Genomic DNA, 12,699 nt, shown 5'->3' on the forward strand with positions numbered 1-12,699 from the left:
TTCCCACCACATCACAACCACATACAGAAAGATGGGAGTCAAGAGGGACCCTCGTGTGACCCTGTCAGCTACAAGTAAAGCTGAGCTCATACTCATGCCTGAGCTGCAGGGGACTTCGAACTCAGGCCCCCAGGCTCTGCTTTAGTTCACAAAGTGGTGGCACCCATGGCAACTCCCAGGAGCTGCTCTAAATAGTGTGTCTGTGTGCTTGATCAGGGGCTTTCCTAAGCATTTAAGGCATTTACAGGTAGTCTGTACTTTGGACTCTTTCATGCCAAGCATAAAATCAACAGAGAAGCACTGAGGCTGCCAACCATTTTACGTCTTATTTGCTGTTGGCAAGCAGAACAAAAAGCTCCACTTAACAACTCAAGTACATGCTCAGCCTTCACGGTTTATCATTAAGAAAAAAGAGCAGCACCTGTTCACATATTTCTCTTTAGAACTGTTGAGTATAAATTTGGTCTTGTACTTTTCGATTGGTATGCATGAGTCAACGCAGCCTTCCTACTTTATCCATGCAGGACACTGGCGCTCTTGCTGCAAGCATCCCAAGGTGCCTCTGGCTGACAAATAGGAGGCTCATCTTCTAATTTTGTTTCAGTCTGACCCATCCTTCCTGGCTCTTTTAGATCTATCAAACTTTCAGCCCAATGCCACACAATTATGTGTACTAGACTCTGTACCAGAAGCTAGCATGGCTCAGATACATAGCAGAGAAACATCTGGGCTTTGTACAGATTAAATCTTTGTTACCCTTTTGATCTTAAGAGAAGGGCACAAAGAACAGTTCTGCATCCCTGAGCCTTACAAGAGAGAGAAAATAGGTCTAGAAGAAGGGAGAAATAAATTGCATTTGAACCTGGAGACACAGCAGTTGTCAGTGCCACTCACTGTGGGTCACAGCAGCAGAACTGGTACAAGACATGTCCACAGGCACATGGGGTGTAGAACAAAGCCCTTTCTGGTAAGGACTCACCTGTCGTGCCAGCCTGGCAACTGGTGCACACAACCTCCCTTGTGCGGGGCACGATGGCACAGCTGGAGCCACCAGGGCACGGGCAGGGCTGGCAGTCCGAGGCCGTGCCTGCCGTTGCATCCCCGTAATACCCATCGCTGCACTTCTCACAGTGAGACCCCGCTGTGTTATCCCTACAGTTGCACACACCTGGAACAGAGAACACATTTTTTTATTCTTCATCCAACACAGGAAGGAGAACAGCCCCCTGGCTGCTCCCTTTCCCATCACCCCTTCTTACCTGTCTCAGGATCACACGTCTCGCTGTGCCCGTTGCAAGTGCAAGGCACGCAGGGGCTGTAGGGCCCGAGACCGGGTGTTTCTCGGCGGTACCCAGAGGAGCAGCGCTCACAGAACTGCCCCTCGTAGCCTGCTGGACAGGAGCAGCTCTCCACCCATGCTGCAGGCACGCCGGGCCCAGGGAGAGCACTTGTGATGGTAACATCATCCAGGTGGCCAGCACCTGAGAACCAGAGAGGGGAAATACTTCATCAGCATTTCACCTAGTGCATCAGAACTGCACAAGAGATAGGTCTGCAGCTGATAAGGTGAATCAAGAAGCAAAATCCTCCAGGGAAGTTTAGATAGATGAGCAAAGATGTAATATAGCTCACACAGGGCATGTGCAGGGCTAGAAAGTCGAGAACAACAAGCCAGAGGAGGATGCTGAGTACAAGCAAGTACTGTCAGCTAAAAGAAGTTATGCTTTACACGCATACGGTTTCCATTTCCAAATCAAATACCAAAAACAATTTCTGCCTTTCTAGGGAGGACAGACCATCTCTCCAGCAATTTAAATACACCTTCCTCAAGCAGTGTCTGTAAACCATGCCTCAGGGCAAACTCTTCAGCATTTGAAAGCTTCCCCCCCCACCCCAACCCACCCCTTCCCTGGAGCAGAACTGTGCCTGGACACACAATAATACAATAGCCAGTGTGTGTTACAGCACTATGCTTGTACTGCTATAGTGGCTCTTAAGCACTGAGCAGAGCCCCCAGCTTCTGTGTTATTAGCAACAGCTACGGTGCCATAGGGACAGCTTGCTCCACACCTTTGCCCCCCTCCTCTTCACCACCCTGCATTCTGCTTTATGAACAACCTCTACTCAAAACACTTGCAGCTTCCTCATCTTCCCCAAACGCAGATTTGTCCTTTGTACATACTTGTTTTTAAACTCAGAAAATCCTTCACATGGCAGTATCCAAAGATTCAAATATTTTTGCCCCTAATTAGTGCCTGATTTTCATAAATCCTCGTCATGGGGTACTTTTGAACATGTTCAGCACATGCTGTGCTTTCAATACCTTGTCCTCCACACTTGTCCTGCCAAGGCACGATTAGAAAACAGGGGAAGTTAACTGTTCCTGGAGAAATTATTCTAGACTCCCTACATCTCCCTTACTGTGTCCTTCAGGACTCTGCATTACATATTACCACCAATCTGGAAGACGCTGGCTGCACAACACAGCAGAACTCCACATTTAGAAGCACATCTGCTCCCCAGAGCAGCATCAGCAGGTAATGAGTGCTCATTTTGAGACTCTCACAGGCAGCACTTTGCTTCCCCATCCCCTCTCCAGAAAGCCCGAGAGAAGTTCTTGCACTGCAAGGCCAGGTGGAAAGCAATTCCACATGGCTCTGCCAAATTAACTCTCCACAGCTATTTATGACCGGGTCTTGTAATAAAACAACTAGAGCACTGGACAAAAGGGTCTGTCTGCCCCTCTTTTCTGTGATGCTCTGCTCAGTGACTCACTTCTCTCGCTGTATGTCCCACGGATCTTGATGGCAGTCAAATTGTGGAGAAGCTTCTGAAAGTCGAACGCAGACAGAGCAGGCCTCCACGGGTAATCGGTGGCCTCATGGAGCCTAGGGAGAAGAACTGTGTATCATTTGCAAAGCTTTCAGATACTAACAGCTGTGCTCTTTTAAAGCACCATTTCCAACAATGGTATGTGATTGCCACATACTTTGCATACGTTTATGCAACACTGATGAACAGGGAGCTTCAAATTAACCTGATAAGACTGCTCTTGCGAGCTTAAATTAATGCTGTTTGTGTTCTCAAGAGCTGATAGGGCAGGGTGCACAGCAGGCTAGGTCCCAGCTGCTCCAGCCTCTTGCTGGGCTGGGACCACACTCACCTGAAGGTGTAGGTCAGTGGGCTCTCACTGGGGTAGGAGTTGCCCTGGGCAATGAGAGGCACTGACACTCTCAGCCCAGCCCCTTCCAGCACCAGGTCCTCTGCAGAAAGGCGTGTGTCTCGTCTGTCCACACGGAAGGAGAAGGTCAGGTTCTGACCATAACTCAAAACTTGGTTGCCCAAGAACTTGCCTGAAATGGGAAGAAATCCTTACAGTCAGGGGATAGAGAATGGGAAGATCACAGGCAGTGCAGAAAACCTCGCTTCTTGAATGACCTACGTGGTGCAACAAAATACATGGGGAAGTAGCTGTCTGAGATGACAGAGATATCCTGGGTCTCTGCACTCCACTGGAGGGGGACTTCTGAGCCGTCACGTTGTTCAGCACGCCACTCATCCTCTCCTGAAAACCAAATGTACAAGGATCAACACCCTTTGAAGGAGCAGCTTTGCACAGACTACTCACATTATACTGCAAGCTGCTTATATATAACTAATTTGCATTTTATACACTGGTACTAACTGACCTGAGTCAGTTATTGGAATGCTAACCTGAACCCTCTGAATTTTGAGCCCTATAAAAAATACTTTTCAACATCTTCATTTCTAAAGACCTCAGTAAAGAACTGGAAAACCTGAAGTCATCTATGACTTGATGCAAATTTCAGCCTTCATAAGAGCTGTTCTCCATTGGAATTTTAACTAAAAATATGTTCTTTTTAGACTATGCAGAATGAAAACATTTCTATGCAGGAAACTGTATGAAAAAAGATTTGTGCACAGCTTACACATCCATCAGAAACCCACCTGTTTTATTCAGAGCCATTTAACCCAGGATCTAAAATGATTATAATACTCTCAAACTCCTCATTCGGCTCTAAAATTGAGAAAATGCCCCTTCTCAGATACTCTCTGTTATAAAATTTTACAACACTTACTTAAAACCGTGAGGTGTACGTTAAGCACAGTGGGTGCCTGAGGCCAAAGCAGCGAATTCCTTCCACCCCAACTGAACAAACAACCTGAAGACGGGGAAGCTCCCATCGACTTCAGTAACTCAGCACTTCCGAGAAAGGGATCCTGTACCTGCCTGCCCAAAGTTTGCTATCCCACACAGGGAGGAAAGAGCACGATTTTAATCGCTTCTCATGCTTTGGTCTACAGCCCAACCTGAGATACAAAGACAGACTCAATTTTACCGAACTGGAAGCTGGAGGTGATGCTGTAGATGCTGTAGCCAACAGCATTGGTGCAAACTGAGGAGTGTCCAAAACAGAAGCAGGGGGTACAGCCTCTTGGATTTGAGGGATCCAGATGGAAAAACCCAGGTTTGCATCTGCATATGCAATGGAAAAAGAATTAATTTCCTTGATGTTTACTCCAGGCCATAGCTCAAATATTTCTCATTCTTGAAACAAAGCCACAGGAAGAGAAACTCACCTCTCACAGTGGAAGCCTTCAACATTGTCCTTGCAAGTACATCGTCCTGTTTCGACATTGCATTCACCTGTGCTACCAGCAGGATTGCAAGAACAGGGCCTGAGAGAGACAAGAGAGAGGATAATTCATTAAAGCCGCACAGCCCTGAAAATGTATCTGCTTTTTCTTTTAGACAGAGGTTTCTCCACCAAAGAGCAGCAGTTCCCCCTTACCTGCACCCAGCCTCAGAGAGGGAGTGGAAACCTGGCTGGCACCGGTCACATTTATCACCCATCACGCCAGGTTTGCAGCTGCACTGGCCGTAGCTATCGCACTGCGTGCTGAGGGAGCCTGTGGGGAATCAAGGGACAGGGACCTTAACAGACCCACGGAACTGTATGAGCTCGTGATTTTCTTCAGCTCTTGAAGCATGAAAGATACACAAGAAAAAGTCTGAGGCATAGCTTCAAGCTGGTGAGTGATGCCTTACAGGTCCCTGTTTTTCCATAGCAACTCTAAAGAGACAAACCTTTACCTACTTTTCCAAAAACAAAACTGTTGTCAGCTTTAAGTATTCTTTCCAACTACCCTTTTTATATGTACCTTTACCCTTTCATTGCATGCTCCTCCTTATTCCTCTTCTGTCCTCAATGCTGTCTTTGCCTGCCTAATTCCCTGCCTTTTCTTTCCCTGCAACACATCCTTTCTGAGATTTTATACCCTAAATCCTGTGTTCTTTCTAATTATCATTTACCCGTTGCCAGGAGATATTCTGACCTCTTCTCCCCCTCATGTTACAATTTTCTCCATTGACTCCCGAGTTGAATTTAAAGACTGAATTGTCTCCTCAGAGAGAGTCTGCATGTGACACTATTAACCTTAATAAATTCCATAGCAAAAATCTTTTTTGACAGGACACATTCCTCAAAAGTACTCCTCACAAGTAGAAAGGGACTTGCACAAACAGTAGCACAGGTTTCTTTAATCTGAGGCAGACAAAATACTGTTTTCCCAAGCACCAATGCAGCCAGCAGACTACAATTTGTCAGCATTGTGAGAGTTAACTACCAGAATAAAAGTATATAAAAATACAGGAATAGTTGCTTCTTTCCACTTTGATCCACACTGGAAGATTATAGCAAAGCAGAAAGTTGTGATATGATGAGGTCAGACAGAACAGAGAGAAGAACTCACAAAGCCTTCACCATATGCAGAGTTTAAATATCCATTGCAGTCCCACTATTGAATACTTAGGAAAAAACAGTAATCAGATGGAAAACTAACATCTAAACTGATTCAGGGGCTTCAAATACTCATGGGGTGACAGTGTGCCATGGCATACAAGCTGATGGCTAAAGTTATAATGCCCTTTGAAATTCATCCTTAAATACCTGAGACATCACCTCACTCCTTCTCCCACTCCCTGACACAAACCCTGTGCACAAACACGCCGTAAAATAAGGTCAGGCACAAGAACCAGGGAGAGCAGAGGGAGAAGAAAGAGGCCTTTCTTGGTCAAACGTTTCACAACTGTGCAACTCTCTGACCAAATTAGATAGGAGACATACCCTGCCAGACCTCTTGCTGGCTGCTTTTAGGGCATGCCACAAGCAATTACTTATTCCAGCTACTCTATTTTGGAACCTAACATCATATCTTACTATCTGTTACCCTTTGTTTCCTTCACCCGTATTTGTCATGGGACTGGTGTAGTTATGGGATTGCTCCATACAGGTCAAGTGGTTCCCTTGGCTACAACAGGTTGGTTCTCCTGCCAGAATTTTTTCCAATCATTTAAAAAAAAAATGAGTCTGACTACATATTTTGAGTCAACTTTGTTTTTTTCTCACCCCCTTTTGTGTTTAAGGTTTCAGAAGTTTATATTTACAGTGCTTAGATACTCAGTAGGAGAAATTGATGCTGCTAATGCTCTCTACCATTCTTCAGTATGAATAACTTCCAGAAATATCCACCCGCATAATCTTGTTTATTAAGAATTTAAATGAGCACTTCAGTGCTGGGTGTGTCCAGGGTAACACATACACAGTTGTGAAAAAAAAAAAGACAACTACTTTAGAGCACATTTGAAGGAGGAAATGATGCAGTGGTGATCCATCTGCCCCTGCCACCCCATCCCCAGTTAGATCCAAGGATAATTTTAACCATAATACAACCCAATAAACATTTCCTGTGTAGGCCAAAAGAAAAAAAAAATCTCTTTTTACCCCTACAGTTTGCCAAGAGCTGAAAAACAGAGAAGAGCTTGCATGAACTTCCGTGCATAAATATTTGCTGCCTCTACTTACCAACTGGGTTGCAGTTGCAGGGCAGACATCCCTCCTCACTCCCAAGGCGGTAGAAGCTGTCCCTGCACCTCTCGCAGTGGGCACCATCAGTGTTATCCTGGCAGCCCACGCAGTGGCCACCGTGGCCTGTTGAGCGGTACAGCTCGGGATCGAAGTAGCACTCTTGGGACCTCCCATTGCAGTCGCAAGCTGCAGAAAAAGGGTATCATCCATGAGTGGGGTGTGTGTGGCTATCCAGAGCCCAGCTGTCACAAGACCCACTACACACAGCTGAATATTCAGCTTGGAGAAAGAACCTTTAACCATCCTGAAACATTTGTGCAGCAGTGAGAAGAAAGAGAAAAAAATGTGTTTTTGCAGCAGTTGCAGGTACAAGGCTGCAATGATGAAATGGGCTTGATGTGCCAAACCAGCACATGGCTACACCAGCTGTCAGCACAGACCTCGAGCACTTCATCCCGTCCATCCCCTAGGGGAGGGAAATGACTGGCAGTGCCACCAAGCACCCGAGACCATGGACAGGCAGGGCTGGAAGATACCCGGCATCGCACCCTCGGGCCAGGCTGCCACTTCCAGCCAACATGCTGCCTCCCACACAGCAACGCTGATCTCAGCTGTGCAAACAAGCACCAGAAGATATCAGTAAGGGCTGACCCCATGCTGCACGAAGAGTTTCTGCTCTGGGAGCAGGCAGATCATGGATTTCATCTGTTTGGGGAGCAGGAGAGCTGGGTTTCAGTGGCCTGTCAAGGGAAGCCACAGGTCTCCACCAGACAGCTGGGAACTATCAGCACACACAGAGGTCAGACAGGAAGAAAGCTTTTCTGTCTGAAAAAGCTCCCCATAAAGTAAACTAGCAGGAGCTTTGGTCTGCGACACAAAACTGAGAAAAATTTGGTCCTGGAGATTCACATTTGCATCCCAGAACTGTTGCAAGTCTTGAAACTGGATGAAACAGTTTGCAAGTAACTAAAAAACAATAATCCAAATGGAAGAGGAAGTCAGAATACCAAATGAGCTTTGTAAAGGACATTTACACTCCAGCATACTAAATGCAGGCTTTTTTTCTAGTACAAGCTGGTAAGTTTTTGTGGCAAATCTTTCCTAAAGGTCACTCCAATCCTCCAGAAAGGAGATACCCCTTTGTACAAATCTTCCAGAAAGGTCCTACAGGACAGGAATGACAAACCCAAGGCAACATTCTTCAAAAGACCGGGATGTGCTCAGAGTAGCACAAGGAAATGGACTTTGCTCTATTTTCTCATCAGCTTATACTCTGGGACAGGAATCTGAGCTCATTTTGAGAGTGCCTTATGTGTGCAAATCCCTGAGGAGAATCTGAATGCTGACACGATAACAGTAACAGCCCATCTGCAGCCATGCGCTTCATCAGAGAACAAGCAGGACATTCTGTGTAAATGCCAGATAAAATACAGCATTTGGTTGTTCCAGTTCAAGGTCTGCCTCTAAGGGAAGCTCTGGTCTTCTTCCTCTGAAAATGTGGGCAGGCATTTGAACTTAGATTATTACATTATCTAAACTCACACTGAAGGCTCTCTGTAACCTGAGATACTTCCAGAGGCATTAAGAGGGATTTAAAGCATCTCCATCTTGAGAGCACAAATCCTACAAGCAGTTTATTGGACATGTATTCCTAAACCACTGGGGAAACTGTATTCAAGACCCTTAGCACTGGCTAACTGGAGCTGAGCCTTAAAACCATGCAAGACCAGCACGACAACAGAGGCAGGGGACCAAAACCATGAGCAATTTCCGTGCAAGGCATGTTCACACATACGCAAGCATTCATTGGCACTCTCTGCTGTCGCTCTCCTCCACGGCCGGTCATTGAAGAAAGGAAGGCACTTTTCACAGTCGACCCCAAAGGTGTTGTGCTTGCAGTTGCAGACCAGCTTCCCAAGCTCATTCCTCACGCACTCACTTGCATGACCGTTGCATTTGCATCTGGGTAACAAGACAAGGAACAGGTATTTAAACTTCAACAATCCAGGTCACCCACAGAGCAATCCAGAAAACAACGCCCAGATCTCAAAGTCTGAGACAAGACATATTTGAAGGTGTAAGACTGGCAAAACTGCTAACACAGTTACTATGAAACAAGCAGGTGTAGCATGCTCAAGGCAAGCATTTAAAGAGCAAGAAGGCTAACCTGCCTCCTCTGAAGTCCAACACTGAAGTAGAATAAACTGAGCAGGAGAAGTAAAAATGTTGGGTTTAGACTAGTATGCATCTCTCTCATGAAAGTCCAAGAAGAGATGCGCACACTGGCCACATGCTACCGTTCGTAAGGGTAAGAAATAAATTAGCACAAGGTGACTGATACCAAAGCCCAGTCTCAGGACTGCTCTCTACAAACAACCTGAGACACTCCATTGGTCCCAACTCTCTTTATGAAAACATTTTACTGTCAGAAAGTTAAGATTAAAGCATTTTGCAATATGCTTTAGCAAAAGGAAGAGGGCACAGAGAACCACGGCACTGTACAGTGCTTCAGATCTTTGCAGGATTTGTCCCCCAATATTTAGGTGTAGCATGTCAAAAATCTCAACATCTCTGCTTTTATTCTAGGCTACACGTAAAGCAAAACCACAAAAAGCATTGGGTAGAAAAAGGTTTTTTTCCCTTTCATTTTACATTCTTGTCACTCTTTTTGTACCCCTTCCCTGATTGCTTAACATTTGATCTAATCAGGAAAATAAAATATTCAATCTGCATGTCCCTGAAATTTATAGCCTCAATAGGTAATACGTAGTGTTTGCAAGCTTCACAAGACGCATTCTACTGCATTTTTGACTTAGGACAGTCAATAAAGACTGGAACCTAACGGTCCACGTGAGTATAATCAAAAACTTTAAAGCACTTCAGTAATCCTGACAAAAAGCTTCAAACAAATACATAGGTTTGTTGTTTACTCACCTACCACCCACGGCAAAATCAGAAATAGCATAGTAATATGACTTGAGAACTTTGGGGTCATTGAAAACTTCATCTCCAAAGGTGTTCAGACGGTTGAGGCTCACCCTGATGTCAGTAGCCGTCACCCATTCCTAGAGCAGACAAAAATCCCATCAGAGTACATACACATCAGACGTAGCCCTCCAGTGCACGTCAGCACCGTATCGTTAGCAGCTGTATTTACACTCAGTAAGCCACGCCAGCAGTCATTCATCAGTCAGCACGCTCCTGCCTCATCATTTCCCCCTCTGTACCTCTGAGGCTCACATGTCCCTGCCCAGGAAGCCTCGCATCATATCCTCTTGGTTCAGATAAGTTTTCCAGACACCCCTCCTGTCCCTGCCTCCCCTTCCCCGTGCCTCCCCGGGTGCTGGCTGCTCTCAGCCGGGAGGCCGTGGGCAACATCTTCAGCAAACAGAGCGGGGGGCCTGTGTGCTGCCCTCACATACCTCACCGGCTGACAACAGCTTTCTTGCAAAGCAAGAATGGAAAAAGCTTTAGGGTATGCTCGTCTGCAGCCACACACCTCCAGACAAAAAGACACAGACAGATGAGTGAGGGTGGGAAGAAAAACAGGCAGGCAGATCTGACTCGCAACACAAGAGCTTTTCATAATATTTACACAGCATCTTCAGCACAGTACCCTACCCTCCTCCAGCAACAGCCAGCAAACGTAGCTTGTCCCCAAATTCCATGTCATCTTCAGCCTGTGACTACTATTAGCACCACACTGTTCTTGTTACAGCTTTTGCAATACTTCTTTCCTTCAAACACCATAAAGAATATGGGAAAAACATCCATGCATGTACAACTGCACTGCAGCAATGATGCTGATTAACCAGCACAATAAGAAGATTTGCTGAATTACAAACACTGGCATAAACACAGGGAAATGCTGAGCACAAAACACACACTGACTTCAGTTCTGAAAAGCAATGCCAGAGGTTTGCATGTATTTTAGGAAACCAGTGGTCAGGTCTCCATTCCTATGGGAGTTTATGGGAAGATCACGCATCGTACCACTAACTTGGGATCTCTGTTCACCCTTAATGACCGGACTCTGCTCACAGCAAGGTCTAGCTGCATGAACAAGGTGGCCAAATTGGCTCTTTTCCATTTTGTGTGTTTTTCTCTTTTCCATTAATCTTTATTTTCCTTTATATAATTGAGCCTTACTAGACCCTGCTTTTCTGCCCTCTGGCTGCAGATCAGAGGCAGGCGAGCCCCGAACCTGCTGGGTGCCCACAGCTCAGTGTGCTCTTGCTAATCTATGAGAACAGGGAAGGACGGCTGACGCGAGGGCGTGCCGGTCACAGCTCCAGAGGAAGGAGACAAGCCCCGATGGGGCAAATTCCACAGCTTGAGCTCTTTGTTGCAATGTAATCTGGAAAAGTCATCAAGCAGCACAGAGAAAATTGCGAGTAAACTGGATAAACTGGTGCTACTGGTATGCTCCAGACCACTACCCAGCCAGTGCTGTGAATGGTAAGAACAAAAGACCCCCCACTAAACCCCTTATCCAAGCCTTTTGTAAGAGAAACTAAATGCTGTAGATAAAACCAAGCTCCCCCCACCACAGCACACGAGATAGAACAAGTTAGAGTTTCAAATAATCCTTTAATTGTTTAGAAGAATACCACATTTCTTAAACTTTCATGCTCAAAATCTACATGCAAATGCCTCAAATATCAATCTGATACAGGCACTACCATCTCCTGGTCTTTTTGAAACAGCAAGATGCACACAACTGCCTTCTAAGTTGGCAGAGGTAAGTGTCCAATAATTTCCGTTAAGCCTCTTAAAAGTCATCTTTCATGCCACTAATTTTTTTTTTGTTGTTGTTGTTGTTTTTACCATAAACTTACTTTTGATAAAGTCTAGAGTTTACTCTTTCTTCAAATGCATTTCTTCGGATCGTTCAACCCAACTTACCTGTCCAACAGTCCTTCAGGCTGAATAAGGGCTGTAAGTGCAGCCCACAGTTCACACAAAGCTGCCACCCATGACAGCTAAGCAAAAGAACTCAGCCCAGACCATCTGATATGCTCCCGCTCGCGTACCTGTAGCACAGGGCTGTTGTCAAAGTTGTAGGCACTGGGTCGCCCCTCCAGCGTTGAGAAAGCCACGTTGCCCCCAGTGAGAGGGGAGATGTCACTGAACTCATCCGTGCAGAGTGCCTGCTGCTCATCCTCTCCAGTCCGAATAAAACCCCGATTGACTTTGTTATAGGTGCTCTCACAGGACCCGCTGTAGTACTGGTAGGGCACCCACGGGCCATCTTCCCTGGTGCGTTTGTAGATTGCAAAGCTCTCCGGCCGGCTGGTGTGGAACTTCAGACGCACGTATGTGATGTCGAAGGCCTTTCCTGTGGGTGAGAGGAGAAAGTCATGAGAAAGACTCAACTTAAAACAAAGACTGAGGAGACTGCACCACAGTTCTGTTTAGAAGATCTCCTCTAGGACCATCCAGTAGGATGAGCAGTGCCCAGTAGCACCAGCACTGTATTTCCCAGCAAAGACAAGGTGAAGATACCAATGGAGAAAGTCAACAGGAAGACTGAGTAGATAAATAAACAGATCTATGGATTTCAGTGCAACCAAACACACAGCTCGTGAGCTCTAATTCATTTCTACAGGCATCACTGATAATGTCCGTATGCCCAAAGGATGACAGATTACAACAGATACATTAATAGTTTGTGTCTGTCGAGATTCTCTCTGCTGACTTGAGTGCCCACCCCTGAGCACTAAGCCAGCCATGAGGGGCTTCACACCCACAAGAAAACCTTTAGCCTCTTCACATTGCTGCATTCTTCACCTTGGCATTCCTGCACCAG

General features: G+C 45.9%; 1 protein-coding gene across 1 annotated transcript in view; it reads right to left on the reverse strand.

The window, feature by feature from the left end:
- The window catches only part of LAMC1 (laminin subunit gamma 1), a 62,452-nt gene that overhangs the window by 11,814 nt on the left and 37,939 nt on the right, over nt 1-12,699 (reverse strand). Inside the window, exons 2-13 of the mRNA XM_084291002.1 lie at nt 11,924-12,228; nt 9,825-9,955; nt 8,686-8,852; nt 6,888-7,076; nt 4,815-4,932; nt 4,603-4,701; nt 4,362-4,498; nt 3,443-3,565; nt 3,164-3,353; nt 2,776-2,888; nt 1,260-1,481; nt 980-1,168 (exon numbers count right to left, since the gene is read on the reverse strand). Coding sequence (XP_084147128.1) covers nt 980-1,168; nt 1,260-1,481; nt 2,776-2,888; nt 3,164-3,353; nt 3,443-3,565; nt 4,362-4,498; nt 4,603-4,701; nt 4,815-4,932; nt 6,888-7,076; nt 8,686-8,852; nt 9,825-9,955; nt 11,924-12,228 — 1,983 coding nt within the window. The remainder of the gene's footprint in view (nt 1-979; nt 1,169-1,259; nt 1,482-2,775; nt 2,889-3,163; nt 3,354-3,442; nt 3,566-4,361; nt 4,499-4,602; nt 4,702-4,814; nt 4,933-6,887; nt 7,077-8,685; nt 8,853-9,824; nt 9,956-11,923; nt 12,229-12,699) is intronic.

This window comes from Netta rufina (assembly GCF_964035555.1).
Source record: "Netta rufina genome assembly, chromosome: 8".
Taxonomy (NCBI): Eukaryota; Metazoa; Chordata; class Aves; order Anseriformes; family Anatidae; genus Netta; species Netta rufina.